At 33.9% G+C, this 18,680-nt stretch overlaps 1 protein-coding gene across 3 annotated transcripts in view; it reads left to right on the top strand.

The window, feature by feature from the left end:
• The first annotated feature begins 1,742 nt into the window (after positions 1-1,742).
• The window catches only part of STAC3 (SH3 and cysteine rich domain 3), a 203,611-nt gene continuing 186,673 nt past the window's right edge, over positions 1,743-18,680 (top strand). Inside the window, exons 1-2 of one of the 3 annotated variants that reach the window (XM_053708180.1) lie at positions 1,743-1,971; positions 12,927-12,990. In XM_053708180.1, coding sequence (XP_053564155.1) covers positions 12,928-12,990 — 63 coding nt within the window. In that variant the 5' untranslated portion in view covers positions 1,743-1,971; position 12,927. The remainder of the gene's footprint in view (positions 1,972-12,926; positions 12,991-18,680) is intronic. The other 2 variants (XM_053708177.1, XM_053708178.1) reach the window with 2 other exon arrangements.

Raw genomic sequence — 18,680 nt, 5'->3', positions numbered from 1 at the left:
CATAAAGGGGCAGTAAACTGGAATGTAATATAAATATATATATATATATATATATATATATATATATATATATATATATATATATATATATATATATATATATATATAAAATGCATATCTGCCAAAAGGGCATCTACCATTTGTGTATTGAGGAGGAAACATTTCTGCATGGTTTTAAATATAGAATTTCTACAGCATTGTCAAAATAATCATAAATACACTGCTTCTAAAAAAATGTGTTTTTATGGACCCCTAGCCCCACCAAACAACTACTACCACACTGAAGTTACAATCCAAAATTGCACAAAGAAAAAAAAAGCATTTGCTAAGTAAGTCCTACCTCCTCTGCAAATGAAAGTGATCTGCCGTCTGACTCAGGCACACACTGTACAAAGTGCCAAGTCTGTCTCACACTATGCATAGTGGTTTAGTGCACTCTAAGAAATCCTCTCAAATGCTAATACTTTACTCCTTACAATAACATTTCCCATGCTCAATTAGCACTCTGCTGTAGTACCCACTGGTGGCTGCCCAAATTAAAAAAAAAAAAAAAAAGAATTTGCCTCATGGGGCCCCCCTGGCTCATTGGGCCCCTGACAGGAGTCACCCCTGTCACCCCCTGATGGTGGCCCTGCTAGGTAGGCTTAAGAGCTGCTGATTGGTGGCTGCAAATAAAGGCCTCATATTACTGGCTCAACCAATGCGTTCAGCTAGCTCCCAGTAGTGCATTTCTGCTTTTTCAACAAAGGATACTAAGAGACTGAAGCATAATAAACTTATTAACTAGTGAGTATTATGTAGAATGAAACAAAATAAACAGACACTAAATCCATAATACAAGATTTCTGTGTTTTAGATTTAATTTCAGTTTAAGAGCTGCTGATTGGTGGCTGCAAATAAAGGCCTCATATTACTGGCTCAACCAATGCGTTCAGCTAGCTCCCAGTAGTGCATTTCTGCTTTTTCAACAAAGGATACTAAGAGACTGAAGCATATTAAACTTATTAACTAGTGAGTATTATGTAGAATGAAACAAAATAAACAGACACTAAATCCATAATACAAGATTTCTGTGTTTTAGATTTAATTTCAGTTTATTGTCTCCCGAAGTTGTTCTCAACTTTTGACAAGTTTTGTATTTAAGAGATGAAGCGGCCTTGTATGTCATGACTGAACCATCAAAAGACTTTGATATAGGCTTGAAATGGTTCATTATTTACTTGTGGCGATTTCCTTTGGAATGTGATCCTTCTGTGTAATATACATTACAAAACCAAAGATCATTATAAAAACAATATCTTAAAATGGGCAAAAAAATATCAATTCTGCATAGTTTTTTCATTTATAAATTCACCAGTGTCACCTAAGACATTCTTGTGTAAGCACTATTATTTTTCGATCATTCATACTATGTAATAATGTTCACAGCTTGTGTTACTTAAATTCATTCATCCTTAGACAACTGTTTTGGATAGATTTTAGAATGTTCAGAATTTCTTGAATTCTGTCAGAGGAATGGAAAGAATGTCATTTCCTGAATGGATATTTAAGTTTTAACTTTTGGTCAGCGGTTTGAAATGGCTTTGAATACAACCCCTCAATAAATAGAAACCCCTAATTCTAATTTTGGAAATCATGTCATGTAGTAAAAAATAAGTCATACGCTCCTTTATGATCCTGTTTATAACACGTATTCTACCTTTTAAACTCCTGGTTGGGCCTACATCAGCCACACTACTGCTTGCTTGTAAAGGGTCTGATTTCTCTGTGTCAGCCCTAGCATTTCAGCTGTCTTGTCACCTCTACACTTGTCACTCCCCCTCATCTAAGGAGCAGTTTATGGTTTCAGTATCTAAGAGGAGTAAGGGACACATCTCTCAGAGAGACCAAGGATCTTTATGCCAGATCTTCACTTATATAGCTATCAACTGTGGAGAAACTATTTAGCTGAGCTACAACTGAGTGTCTGAGGTAAGAAAAGCTGATCTATACTGATCTACTCTAGAATTATGCATTTTTTTTATGCAAACCTGCAACTTTCTTTGCTTTTGGTCTCAATATCTTTTAATCAATTGTCTTGATAAAAAATCTTCATACCTCTCATGTAGAACAATCTGTAAAGTACAATTCTGTGTGTGTTTATTATATATATAAAACACACTGTAAAATGCAATGAGTCATAGTAAATCACTTACAATAAATTTAATACATTCATTTTTCTTTGCCATCACTTTATTTATTTAAGTATTTGATGCTTTCAGTTATGTCAACAGAAGAGCCTAACAAATTTAGACTGTACATACTAATTATAGAAATATATTTCCATCTGCATTTCTGAAACCCTTATTAAAAAAAGAACAAAATCCACCATGCATTTGAAGAGCACTATTTAAACCATTTATGAAATTAGCAGTTAATGCCATTTAATTCCTTTTCAAATTATCAGGAAGTACTTGTTTGTGCGCAACTCATCCCAAGGGACATAATTCTCATTGGCTGAGAAAGACTCAGCACAGTTGGTGTACCTGTTGCTGTACTTTTAAGCCCTACAAGCTTAACAATTGAACTGTTTAAATAAATACATTTGTAATATTTTCAAACAACTTTTAGATGCAAAAATGTCCAGGAATATCACAATTTTTCTTTAATAATTGTATCACATCTGATACATTTTGGGATCATGCATCTCTGTGACCATTTTGAGCAAGTCATCTGTTTATATATAAATACAACTGAAATCTGACAGTGAATGACCATTAAGGCCTAAGGCTGAATGTCTCTGAACAATGTCACATAGGGAAACACTGTAATATATGGCTGTTTTTAGACTTTATTATGAAACATTTTAGTAGATATTCTGACTTTAACCCTTTTATAGGTGACAATAACCCTGATACACTGCTTAACCATTGATTTCATGCCCCTGTTATTTGGAATTAGTTAATGTCTTTTAAAAGTGTTCAGACATTGTACAGCTGTTGCTAGCCATCAATCTAGGCTTTTAATATCTCTGAGTCTTCAGTTACACAGACATCCAAAATAGTGTGTTTCCAAAACCCAAAGTGGGAATAGTGTGGAATTAATTACTATGATGTATCTCATATTTTCCCATTGCATATTGCACATTTGTTACTACATGATATGTGTTTTGTACAGTTTTATTAATATTGCAATAGCTGCCTGCAACCGTATAACAATTAACTCAGTGTTCATTGATGCGGTTTTAGCATGTTACAGACATTCTGTACATTTATAGAAGATTTATGCATTAGGTAAACATACATATTGTACCTAGAAATAGGGAGGGGAGAATATTGTGTTAAATTCTAATGTCATTCTGAATAGCATTCTATTCATCAAACATAGCATTTGAATATTGAATGCAATGATTACAGTTTTGAATGCTGACATCTGAATAATGATTCACAAGAGTCCTGTCTAAATCTATAGGAATAAACATTAGATTACAATTGCCAAATGCAATCACACATTTAATATTTAACTATTTGTTCTTTAGAAACATTTGAAAATTAAAGCAGATCAAGGGGAACATTTTATTTACCATTCAAATGTGAAAATAAAATTAATGGAATACATATAGTTTTTTCCACAGATGCAGCATTAAACAGCTGAAAGACAAATGTAATAAATGTGTAGTTACTTCTGTGTCATGGAATTATGACTTAGCAACCTTGTGTAAGGGCAAGTAGTAATGTACATATTAAACGGCAGGGACAAAAGTATTATAGACATCAGTTTATGCCGCCAATGTAAAAGGGTCAGCCAATATTGCCGCTTTAAAATGGGACACATAAAAAATACATATGTCAGGGTTCTTATAAAAAACATTTCTTAAAACAGCCCTGACATATGTTTTATTTATATGTGTCCCTTTTTAAAGCGGCAATATGGTCACCCTAAAATTTAACAATTAAAGGGCTAATTGGGATAGACACTAGAACACAATTGAGTATGAGAAAGAATGAGGTCTCAATCTCAAATATTTTCTGGCTGTGGGGGTCAGTCATGGAGTCCAACTACGTGTATGGATACAAGGAGAGATCTGACCAAACTGTCTTAAAGGGGCAGTGTACTGTAAAATTGTTTATACCAACTGCAGCGTTTAAAATGTATAGGAAACTGTTTCTTTAGGTATATTTTGCAAATGTAATAGCTGTTTCTATTAACTGAAACCACATTCCAATACGAGTGGAGCAGTAACAGTTACGTGCAAGCGAAAAGGGGTATATCACAGGAGTTTGTGCGCGTCCGGTTTCCCACTCATATTACAAGTTAAAAATGTAAACCCGATGACTTGAGTGCAATCGTGATTTATGCTAAAATGATTACCGTGTCCTCAGAGCTCTGGTTAACTGTTTGATAAAACAAAAAAGAAGTACAGTTACACTTATAATAACACCATCTAATAAAAAAATATTCAAAAACATTATTGCACAAAAAGTTATAAGGGCTCAAAGATATGAGGTCTCAGGTGTAAGGGGAAAAAACGCTTTAACATAGAGGTACATACATATATATGTATAAAGATGTATATGTATATATATATATATGTGTGTGTACATATGTATTTATATGTATATTTACAGACATATATACACATAAATAAATATATATAAAAAACAATCATATTTATGCAATATTCACATTTAATAAAGTGTTATACAGTGTATTTACTGTAAATATTTCACATTCCAATGTTCTGCAGCCATTCCTATATATATCTATACCTATATATAAGCATGTGTGTATAATATACATTTGTGCAAAAAATTATATATATATATATATATATATATATATATATATATATATAAACACATTCTTCTATGTGAAGGACATTGGAATGTGAAATATTCATATTTTCATCTTGGGTTAGCGCATCTGAGTAGGTTTACTTTAAACTGGTAATACGAGTGCTACTCGACACGCAAAAAAGCTTACTTCTAGCTGAGTTAGTGCTCAACGGTAGTGTTAAATACCACTCCATTTCTAATAAGGCCCACAATCGGCTGATCTTGGAAGGAGAGAATACCTCGATTATCTTATCTATTTACACAAAGTCCTCCTTAACTTCTTTATTACTGTTTACTCCAAGGCTAATACTTAGAGAGAAAATGGAAAATTAACATTTTAGTACCTCTCTGTCACAGCTCCCCACTGGGAGCATTACTTTATCTAAACCTTCTTGTTTACAAATTATTATTTTTTTGTAGCCAGAACCAGTAGGGATACAATAGGCAAAATCAGTTATTTCAAATGAAAAAATAAAGGTGAAGGATCTATTTGTAAAAGATTTAATACACTCCAGTATATAAGATGGATAATTGGGAACAAATTAAAGAGGATCTAATATTACAATACATAGTCTGTTTATCTAGTAAAGTCTAAAAGACACAAGAACAGTTGATTTTAAACATTACAATCAAATAATTATTTAAACCACAGCTCTCGTGCAAATCTTACACAAATGTAGGCCTTAAAGAAAGAAACAACAAAATAATAATGCGCCACAATAATAAATTATAGGAAAAAATGTTCCGCTAAATTAGTAAATGCAAAAAAGTGTAAAATATCAGTGATAAACTTACGAGTATTGAATATATATATATATTGTAACAAGAATCAAATTAGTTAAAGTTTTCAAAACTTTATTTTCTTCCAAAATAGCAAGGTGACTTTAACAGCAGCATACAGTTTGTTCACAGGTAAGGCAAAATGACAAGCTTCTCTGTAAAAGCTTCCAAAACAGCAAATCTCTGTCTGCATTGTCTGCAGCAATAGAAATGTCCTTTACAGAATGTAACAGCAAACAGAAATCCAGCAAACAGTATATATGTGTATATGTATATATATATATATATATATATATAGTGACAGAAAGTCTGGTTTGGTGATAGAGGGAGTATATATTAGACCAAGTTTAATACATTTCACTTTACCATTTTGCTAAGAAACCCCAGGGAAGTGATTAGTGTTTTTAAGTTGTGAATACCTTACAGCTGTTAAAGACAAGCTGTTAAAGACAAGCTGTTAAAGACAATTAAACTCAGGTGTGGCAAATGATTACTGCTTCTAGGTATTTTGGTTTCCAATAGCCTCAAACTATGATTTCTATAAGGTAGGGTAAAGTATGTTTCTTTCTCAAAATTAAAAAAGCAGAGAGAGCTCAAATCCATGTCTACATAGCCAGTGACATGTTACTGTCTTCAAATGTCATACCTTCAAAGACATCTCTTTTTTTTCATTTTGACCTGAGTTAAGGACTTACTTGGATATAGATTGATTTTCACATTTATATAGTAAACAGACAAAAGAATAGAGGCAAACTGATAGACTATGTTGGCAAGTGCTACAGTCTTGGCAGAGATTGTTTACTGTATCTTTTTTTAGTTTATGAAGTGATACCAATACCTGTGCCACTAGAGGTTAAAGTTCATTCAAAAAGTACTCAGCTTCTTAGGCAGCTAAAGCAAACACTTCTAAAAGTCTTGGTTAAAAGCAGCATTTTTGTTGTTTTGAAATATTAGAGGATTTGTGTGTATGCCTCTGCATAGGCCAATATTGATTCCTAATAACCTTTTTTTTACTTTATGCCTGCTCTTAGATTTTACTGCTATGTACACCATCTTTGTGGGATGGTATAAGTGTGAACCAAGATAAAATTAAATCATACTTGCCCAAATGTACATACATTTGCTCTTTTCACTATGTGGCAGTTAATTGGCTTCATTCTGTTTTTACCTCTTTTTTTTTTTTTTTTAAATGAAAGAGAGTGTCAGGAAGAGATGTCTTATACCAAACTAAAAGGTGGGGCCTCAGGATCTGGGCTTTTGTCTGCACATTAAGAACAAAAACTGTCCCTTTAGTTAAGTGCTACACATGCAAATAAGACCATGTCTTAGACCAGTGTTTCTCAACTCCGGTCCTCAACTATCCCTAACACTCCAGATTTTCATGATATCTTAATTGTAACAGGTGAAATAATCAGCTGATGAGTTAGAGCAGGGAAATAACCACGGTTACTGATCATCTGATTATTTTATCTGTGCTCTATTTCAGATATTATGAAAATTAGGCCTGTTGGGTTACTTGAGGACTGGAGTTAAGAAGCACTGTATTAGACATATTCTCCTATGTTTTACCTATCTATGGTCTACCCCACTTACACCCAATACCCTTCACCTATTGTGGTGTATGAATTTCTTTGCATTATCAATCACACATTATATACTAGAACATAATGTTTATATAGAAAATATGTATTTCAATCTTTTTCAGCAAGACCATTGTCTTAAAGAGACATATTTAAATGCATATATATTTAGAAATACCCTTCTCTACAATGATCATGATCACATCTTTTCCTTTTACATATTTAACCCAGATATAATGTTTTGAAGGTGGCAGGAATAGGATGACCTAGGATAAAAGATGGACCAGCTATTTACATTCTGCCATAGTATTTACTGCTGCAGAATTTGCACTGATAAAAGGAGAGGTGCTACCCTTGGCAGTAAGTGCATAAGTGACAGAGGTAGAAAGTATGTGTTTATCCTACAGCACTTATCACTGTAGCAATAGGCCTTATAAAAAGGCAGTAAAGTAAGCAAAATCACAACTGTTAATGAGTGTTTGCTGATCTGTTATAGACATAATTCTGCTCCACTGGAAGATAAACAACATCAAGTGCTTGTAATAAGATCAGAGCCCTAACCTAATACTCAAAGTGCCCCATTTATCAGAGCTTCAACTGAAAACTCGCTATAATTAAAGGGCCATGATACCCAAATATTGAAACACTTGAAAATGATGCAGCATAGCTGTAAAAAGCTGACTAGAAAATATCACCTGAACATATCTATGTAAAAAAGAAAGATATTTTACCTAAAAAATTCCTCAGTAGAGACATCCCATTGTAAAGGACTTCTAAGCAGCAAATAAGTATGTCTGTCCCGGTACAGCTAAGGGAATGAGCTTACGTGCACACTCATCTTATTTCCCTATTCAGTTCAAGGACATTTACTATGAAATCTCATGAGATTACAGTAAAAGAGTTCATGACCTCAGCACTGCTGATGCTGATTGGCTGTTGTTCATTTCTTCATTTTTTTTTTTTTTTTTACCTGCAGCTGAGTATAACTTTTTACACAGAACTTACTTTGCTGAGCTGAGGAAGTTGTAAGGTAAAATATCTTCTTTTTTTACATAGAGATGCTCAGGTGGTATTTTCCTGTCAGCTTTTTACAGTTATACTGCATCAGCTTCAAGTGATTTAGCATATGAGTATTATGTCCCTTTAAGCATCAAATTTGCTTAAACTGAATGCAAAATCGATAGTATCTAGAGGTAGTTTCGACTGATTTAAGATTTATTATTCTTTCAACTTGAATGTTTACGTGTCAAACGTTGCATCGGACCAGTCTTAATCTGCAAACATTGATCTAGCGAACACCATAAGAAACATTGGGATGTACCCATAAAGAGAAAGAAGCGGGGAATAACCTCAATACTATGCTTATACAATTTATTTAGTGTTTAATATCCCTTTGACTTCAAAACTCATGTACAAAATGTCATAAATATATTTGCAACAAAATGGATCAAATAAAATGTTTTTACATTTTTTTTATAGTAAACTTTTTAATTACAATTTTTAAATCAAAATAAATACAACATATAACTCTCTAAAATGTAGCTATTAACCAATAGATATATTAAGATTCATAGTAAATGGTGCTGCATCGCTAAAAGATTCTTACAAGTTTTTGATACATTTCAAAGTCAGGTGTGTAATTGCTGCAGCGAGGTTCAGCAGACGTATTGAAACGGCTGATTATGTAAATGTTAAAGGAATAGTTTTAAAATATAGGTTTTAATTCAATTTCTTTTCTTTAATTATCAGATTCCTTTGAATTCAAAAGTAGAGAAATTAGTATTAGAGTATTGGGCTGACTTTTCACTTGGGTACAATTTGTAAGGATAGATTACACCTGAATGATATGGGTGCAGGTGTGTTGGGGGAGAGGATAGTAACAAACTTAGAGAAACGTTTAAACTATGCAAAGGGGAAGGTCAGTCCAAACATTATAGAATAGACGGATCAGTCTGTGAATATGACAGACCTAGAATATCTCACGGAATGGATGATAGAAGGGTACACTTAGAAAATGTCACATTAGAAAGTTTGGAGGATAATGCACTAAGTAGCAGTAAAAAGCACATGAAAATGAAATATATGACAGCAAATGCAAGAAGCATGACAGGTAAAATAGGGGAACTGGAGCTCTTAGTTGCAAAAGAAGACAATGATATTATCAGTATGGCTGCAACAACTGATTGGTAAGATTGATCATAAAATTAGTTGTCAATGAATCTCATTATTGATTAGGTGGTCTGCGATTTGTTGGTTAATTGCACAGCACCAGCTGCTTCACTCCAATGAACTTCTGATCACACTGCAAAAATGTTTTTTTTGTTTGTTTGTTTTTTCCCAATCCAATTAATTGGCTGATTATTATCTGATTCATTGGATAGAATTTTTTTTTTAAATGTTTTGCACAATACCATGTGCAGGAGTTCATCGGAGTGAAGCAGCTGATGCTGTGCAACTAATCAACTAATTGCAGACCACATCATCGATAATGAAAGTCATTGACAACTATTTTTATGATCAATCTTACCCGTTTAGTAGTTGCAGCCTTAATTATCAGTATAAATGAAACCTCACATGACTGGGCTGTTAACTTAGAAGATTATACTTTATTTAGTAGGGACAGGAATAATAAAAGGGGAGGAGGAATTTGCATGTATTATAAACCTGACTTTAAACTTATGAGGGAAGATATTTATGATGATACTAATGTAGGGACACTGTGGGTTGAAATAATGAGTGGGTGCAAAAATATTACTAGGAACATGCTACAAGCCCCCAACAATAGTGACATGGAGGAAAGTCAAATGCTAATGTAAATAGGAAAGGCTGCTAATAATACTAGTGCTGTAATCATGGGAGTTTTCAACTACCTAACATCAGTCAATGAAATTATTAATAGAGCTAAGGGAAATAGATTTTTTTAATGTTCAAAAAGATAACTTGATGTCACAATCAATAGAGAAGCCAACTAGGAATTAAGCAATATTGGATTTTGTGCTATCAAACAATGCAGAAATAATATCAAACATGGAAGTCAATGAACCTTTGGGTAACAGTGATCATAACATGGTCACATTTTAAATCACTTTCCATAAGCAGCATTTTAAAGGGACACTAAACCCAATATTTTTCTTTCATGATTCAGATAGAGAATACAAATGTAAACAACGTTACAATTTACTTCAATTATTTATTTTGCTTCATTTTTTAGATATCCTTAGTTGAAGAAAAAGCAATGCACATGAGTGAACCGATCACACAAGGCTTCTAAGTGCAGCAACCAATCAGCAGCTACTGAGCCTATCTAGATGTGCTTTTCAGCAAATAATATCAAGAGAATAAAACAAATTGGATAATAGAAGTAAATTAGAAAGTTGTTTAAAATTGCATGCTCTTTCTAAATCATGAAAGAAAAAAATGTGTGTTTCATGTCCCTTTAATGGTTCAACTAAGACCTTTCATTTTAAGAAAAGCAAAATTTAATGATTTAAGGAAATTGTTAAATAACATAAATTGGGACAAAGTATTCTCTAACACAAATTTAGAGGATAAATGGATAGCATTTCAAACTTTGTTAAATAAATATACACACCAACACATACCACATGGTTCTAAAAGTAAAGAAATAAACCCAAGCCAATGTGGCTAAATAAAAATGTGAAATTAGGAAAAAATTTAGGGTATTTAAATGGATAGGTATTTTGCGCTCCCGCTAATGTGTTAACTGCGCTATAAGTAAGCTTTTTGCGAGTACATAAATAGCAAAGAATATAAGAAGGAAAATATAAGTACATTATAATGTGTGAAGGTTAGCATGATTACCAGTGACAGGGAGAAAGCACATATATAACAATATAAAATGGGTGCACAATGCAGGGCAGTGGCTTCTAAGGCTAAAGGCTAATAAGATACTAGCATGTATTAAAAGAGGCATTGATGTAGGGGAGGTATGCATAATTCTGTGTATAAAGTGCAGTTCTGGGGACCAATTTCTAAAAAAAGACATTGCAAACACAACGCTAATAAGGGGAACTGAGAATTTAAACTATGAGGCGAGATAAGCCTAACTGGGTCTGTTTTCTCTAGAAAAAAGATGCGTGAGAGGCGACATGATTACTTTATATAAATATATTCAAGGACCATATACAGAGATGGCAGAAGCTCTGTTTAGTCCAAGAAAATTGTTTATGACAAGAGGTCAGAATTTAAGGAAAATTACATTTAATTTCCAGCAATGTAAACTTTTTTTCACTGTAAGAGCAATTAAATTGTAGAACTCATTACCTAAGAAGGTAGTAAATGCTAATAAAACCCAACAAGATGTAGCCCTAAAAAGCATTCACAGCTATGTTAAGTGTTAATAATAATAGTTATAGATTGAAACATAAAATGACAAACTTCTAAGATAGATGCATTTGTAAGTTCCTAAACCAGCGCTGGTAAAATAGAAATATGATTGTCCAGTGTATAAAAATCAGAGTATACCCTACATTTATAGATATAAAATAATATAAAATATATTTAAAAGCATTAAAAAGTATCTGATGCAACTGGCAGTGTATCTAGGTTTTCACATGCGACAAAAATGATCTCAATGTATCCATTTAAATGGAGATATATAAATCTCTCTTGTGATAAGGCAAAAGGAAACTGTCTTTGTGTAATTAATCCTTCTCCTTGATTTATGAAATAAAGTACATGTTTGGACTGAATGCAATTTTTACAGCTGTATAGTACCTTAAAGGGACAGTATACACCAATTTTCATATAACTGCATGTAATAGACACTACTATAAAGAAGAATATGCACAGATAGTGATATAAAAATTCAGCATAAAACCTTTTAAAACTTACTTAAAAGCTCCCAGTTTAGCACTGTTGATGAGGTAGTCTGGGACACTCATTGAAAGGGGCTGGGTAAGGAAAAAGACCAGACCCTCCCCCTTACCTGCATATGAAAAGACAGATATCATAAACAGGAGCCAGAAGGAATCTGTAAACGTGTGTATACATCTGACACTGTGGGGCTTGGTTAGGAGTCTAAAATCAGCACAATGTTCTTAAAAAAAAGCAAAATTATACATTTTTATAAAAACACTACCAGAGGGGCTATATAAATGGATCATCTACAAAACATTTATGCAAAGAAAAATCTAGTGTACAATGTCCCTTTAAATATCCCTTGACAACATAGGGCTAAGGCGTCCACCTATGCGAGATGCAGTCTCAAGTATGTGAGCAAGGGATAAACTGAAATATAAGAAAACAGTAGTGATAAAAATACTAATGTAACAAAATAGTCACTTAACAAAAATCTAGAGGTGGACAGAGGAACAGACTGTGAACTATATAAAGAAAGTGATTATTTTTATATACTATACTATATACTATATATTTGTATATACTATACTATATACTAAAACATATTGATGATTATAAGCACTAGCTCTTCATTATATCCCACTGGTAAAATCAGTCTTGTGAGTTTAATAAGACAAAATGTCTGATAAATAATGCCTTAAGTTTTATGTAGAAAAATATTACTTTAATAATTGTAGATACCTTTCATAGTCCTCTTTTCTCAACACAGCAGGCTGATTTTTCTTTGTGGCACTTTTAAAGTACATAAATCAGGTGTTGCTATCCAAACAGCAAGTCAATGAGAACATGTATTCATCATTGAGGTTTGCAGCTCAAAGAAATCATTTTCATACTGCTAAAACATGACCTGTCTGTCTTTGAATGTTTCCAGAATGACAGAGATCGAAATTCAAGATCCTTCTCCCTCTAAAGAGGTTGGAGAGGCCAAGAACTCTGTAAGTAATTCAGCTTTTGCCACGAGTTCTGATCACAATACTGATCATGATACTGCCCTTTACTGAGCTTCTGCAGACTTTCTAGTGCTATCAGTGTCTTTAGCTAACTTTGAAATCTCTGCTTAATCTGTAATGTGCAATGCTCCCTTATGGTGATATTCCTGACTAACTGTGCTTATGTCTATATTACTTGTTCAGCAATGCTCTGCTATCCCCACACTCACAGACGTGTTCCATTCTTGTTGTTACAAGCATGTTCAACTGTAGACTATTGCTTTTTCTCCCCAGTGAGCATCCAAATTCCACAAGCAAATACTCCTGCATAGTGGTAAATTTGTCTTACTCTCTTAAAGTCTCATACACTTTTTTTGCAAAAACCTTAAACAAATAAAAATAAATAAAATGTTCTCTCCATTGTTTGTGAATGCTGAGATCTGCTGCATACAATAGGGCAAAACAGACAATCTAGTAGCAGTGACAAGATTTGGTATCTATCTATCTACCTACCTACCTATCATCATCTATCTATCTACCTACCTATCATCATCTATTATATCTATCTATCTATCTATCTATCTATCTATCTATCTATCTATCTACCTACCAATCAATCACCATCTATCTATCTACTTACCTATCATCATCTATTATATCTATCTATCTATCTATCTATCATCTATCTATCTATCTATCTACCTACCTACCTACCTACCAATCATCATCTATCTATCTACCTACCTATCATCATCTATTATATCTATCTATCTATCTATCTATCTACCTACCTATAATCATCTATTCTATCTATCTATCTATCTATCTATCTATCTATCATGCATTGGGGATAAGCTTACTATAACTAGACATGTGTGTTTCTTTCCGAATCTAAATTCGGACAAATTTGCAAATTTGGAGCTTCGGATCAATTAAAATTTCCGAATTACCATAGCAACGAAACTAACGAATACATCCGGATTAGTTTGGATTTATTCATTACATTTGGATGGCCATGGACTTATCACAATTACACTAGTATTGTACGTTATATTGGGTTACACCTAATATTACATTACATAATACTAGTCTAATACACAGCACATCCCACCTAACACATACCGAACTTCCGAATTTACTAATCGAATTTGAACCGAATACATCCGAATTTATTCGAATACGAATGAATCCGAAATGAATGTATTTGAATGTATCCGAAAATGAAATTCGAAAACATCCGAATCGGTCTGAAATGAACCGAAACAATTTTTTCCGCCGCGCACAAGTCTAAATATAACACCTCTAGGTATATGATGTGTTTCCGTATAGTCCTTGATCAAGATCAGGATCATAGTCCTGTACAGTTGTTTCTGAAGCCTATTCTTTTTGGAGCATACTATTTGGAAAATATGTTTGAAAATAAATAAGTTACTCTGAATTTAAGAAAACATTGCTCTAGAGCTCCAGCTATTTATTTTTGTCTTTAAACAGAGTCTGACCTGAATTTTTAAAGAAATATAAAACCTTAAAAGTTTACTTTGATTATTAAAATTGCTTTGTTCCCATGGTATTCTTTGTTAAATAGATACCTACCTAGGTAGGTGTCTGGAGAACTACATGGCAGGAAATAGTGCACACTCGCCTGAGGTTGTGTCCCTGTTTTTCAACAAAAGAGAACCAAGAGAATGAAGAAAATGTGATAATGGAAGTAAATTAGAAAGTTGTTTAAAACTGAATGCTCTATATGAATCATGAAAGAAAAACATGGGTTTCATTTCCCTTTAAGAAGTTAAATCAATTTTTTTTTTTTTAAGCAAAAGAAAATAATTGTTTGTGCACAGCAGTCTGTGAAATGGATTCCTCTTTAGCTAATAAAGTGTTCTATTGGTGGACTATGACAATTCCTTAAACCAGGTTAAATAAAAAAACACCCATAATAACTTTTAACCTGATCTCTTTTGATTGAAAGAAAGAGAAGAAAATATATATATATATTTTTTTAAGTTAGCTCTACTACTCCCCTTGGTGCTAAATGAATTGAGCACATGGTGGGTGATAAATGAATTGAGCACATGGTCCATATCCAAGGTCAGTATTTTTAGCGTCTTTAAATCCCTTTGTCATCCTAGTCCCTTTTTGCTGAGGTCTGTGTTTAAGGTGGGTGGGACAAAGAGAATAATATTAATGAGCAGCTGAATATCAGATTTCCATTTAGGACACAGTCACAAAGGCAAAGGAACTTTACTATGATGCAGAAGGTAACTTTTCTACAACTATTTTTAAGAGAAACTATTGAGGCTATACTGAATTAGTGTCTCTGTTGAGGTGGCAGTGTCTGTTATTAAAGATAGTTTTTGCTTTACATACAGCCAGCTATATAGTTTAAATATAGTTTTGCCTCAACTAATATTAACATATTGTTTTAATGATTAATTGTGATGTGCGGGCTTTTTCACATTTTACAGATGTATCTGATTTAAAAACAATTGTCAGGTCTGCCAATAGAAAGAGTATGATCAGATATAGCTGTCATCCTTCCTGCAATCACTTTGTGTAGGTAATCTTTTTCACTTAAATATGAGAAATGGATATTTTTACTTTTAGATAAGTAAATAAAATAGGTTGTAATGTGTTAAACCAAAATGTTTGTCAGAGAGTTTATACAATTTTGAAGTACTGAATTTACATTATATGAGATTTAACGTAACTAAAACTGTGTACCAAAGAGAGATGTAAGAAACCAGTATGGGGTTTGCAAAGATGTCTTTATGTCTAGGCAGGGTTCCTGTCAAATAAATCTGACTTTCCTGCAGTGGTGGACTGGGCTAGGGTTGCATTTGCCCCTTGGGTCACTCTTGATTATGGAATCAGGGCCAGTGCAGAAGGTGCAGCGCCTAGCAGTTTATTTTAATTATTTTATCAGTATGATATTTATATATATATATATATATATATATATATATATATACTCAGTGGCGACTCTAGGAAAAATATATAGGGGGGGCACATAAGATACCAGAGTCAAAACTGGGGGGGCACATATATATATATACACACAGACACACACATACATACATATACACATATATATATATATACATATATATATATATATATATATATATATATATATATATATATATATATATACTTACATACACATCCATACATACAGTTACACAAACACACATACATACACACACCTTAACACACATGCATAAATACATACACACATACATATACTTACATACATATACACACACATACATACATATACACACACATATATATATATATATATATATATATATATATATATATACTTACATACACATCCATACATACAGTTACACAAACACACATACATACACACACACACACACCTTAACACACATGCATAAATACACACATAAATACATACACACATACATATACTTACATACATATACACACACATACATACATATACACACACACATATATATATATATATATATATATATATATATACTTACATACACATCCATACATACAGTTACACAAACACACATACATACACACACCTTAACACACATGCATAAATACATACACACATACATATACTTACATACATATACACACACATACATACATATACACACACATATATATATATATATATATATATATATATATATATATATACTTACATACACATCCATACATACAGTTACACAAACACACATACATACACACACACACACACCTTAACACACATGCATAAATACACACATACATACATATACTTACATACACACATTTTATTTTATTCACTTCTTTATTTTGGTATTCTCTATTAAAAAAAGCATACATAGGTAGGCTTAGAAGCCTGCATATGTCTGGAGCACTATATGGCAGGAGTGTGCAAAGCCCCAATCACCAGCCATGTTCAGCTCACAATTGGCAGTGCATTGACTATTCAGAGCAAACTGTAATTATGGGGTAGATCACATCCTTTAGAAAAGTTTAATGATTTTACTACAAAACTCTCCATTAAAGTCTATAGGGATTTTTGTACATAAACTATTTAATAAGCTTTTCTAAAGGATTGTATTCTACCCCTATGTGTTTAACCCTATTTGCAAATGCATAGTTCTCTACAAGCAAAGCTGCTATAATAAAATGCCCCAGCATACTAGAACATTTGATTATTGCTCCTTAGTCCTTTATGTCCCTTTTATGTACTCTCCCTCATGCTATGTAGTGGGTTTTGCTGAAGGTATTAACGGCAATGTGTAGCCCATGGGAGGATTTGATGGCTACAAATAGTTTGGAGATAAACTTGTTGCCTATGGGTGTCCTAAAGTATCAACATAAATCTTCCTACCAGAGTATAAACATCATTTGTCTTGGTGCTAACAAATTTACAAAAAGGATGTTTACCTGTCCATTTACAACCAACTTATTCACAGTCCCCAGTATTTATTTCAATTACTGCAACGTCAATGCATCTTTTGTGAGTTCACACAAGCACAAGCTGGTTGTAAGTTATCTGGGGAGATACCTGAAACAGCACAGAGCAGAGTGACCGACGGCTCACATACTCTGTAACAGACTTCACCGGAAAAAAACACATTAGCTCGGTCTCCTTCTTCTGTAAAATGCTGCTGGCTGCTGCACATTCCCCTGTTAACTGTTATAATGTTTTTTCCGGTATGGCTGACAAGTTGGCAGAAGTGACAACAATGTACATTTGCAGATTTTGACATCTAGAAGATGGAGTCAAGTGTTGTCACATCTGCCACCTTGTCAGCCATACCGGAAAAAAAACATTATGACAGAGGACAGTGCAGCAGACAGCAGCATTTTACAGAAGATTCTCTAAGGAGACTGAGCTAATGTTTTTTTTTCCGGTGGAGTCTGTTACAGAGTATGTGAGCCATTAGCTATGTCCTAAGTAACCCTGTTGTGTGACTTACCCCCAGTCCCCAGATCTTCGCTTTCTTGCTTCCTGCTGCTTGGCTCCTTCCTGTGCTCTCTAGGTCTTGTCCTGACATGCACCACAGCACCTGGTGGCTCCTCCCTCTTCCTCTCCAGTCACCGTGACTGGTCATGTTTCTTTCTTGTGTTGTCATATAGGAGCATGACCGGCTGGCTGGCTGGAACTGGAGGAGGCTACTAGGCTAGCATGATAGTAGTAAATAGCACTCAGTATAACTGAGTATATTGGGCCAACTTGTGGTGCTGCGTGTAGACGGGTGGGAATTCTTGCGCTCAAACTGAGCACAGGGAGGCGGAGGCACGCTGCACATATTACTACTCACGAGACTCAGTCATTAATTCTCAAAATTAAAAAACACCGGCGGCCATTCACAGACTTCACACAAGCACCGGGGCTGGTGGGGGGGGGGCAGACAGGGGGGCAAAGGATTTTCAAAGGGGGGCAATTGCCCCCCCCCCTTGCCCCCCTGTAGCGACGCCACTGTATATACTGTATTAGTGAATCTTGAACCTCAAGTGTAGTGGCATGTTGTTAGTAGCAAGGTTGGCACATTGTGGGCTAAATTACAAGGGGAGCGCTTAGTTATCACTCTCCCACAAACGGGCAAATTTGCCCATTTGCAGGAGCGCGATAATTAACCTGTCATTACAAGTGGCAGGTTATTGCTACTGCAAGCTCACTGTAGCAATTAGCGCTCAGAAAATTAACCAGAGAT

This window comes from Bombina bombina, chromosome 3, assembly GCF_027579735.1.
Source record: "Bombina bombina isolate aBomBom1 chromosome 3, aBomBom1.pri, whole genome shotgun sequence".
Lineage (NCBI taxonomy): Eukaryota > Metazoa > Chordata > Amphibia > Anura > Bombinatoridae > Bombina > Bombina bombina.
This window is presented reverse-complemented; position numbering and strand designations above follow the sequence as displayed.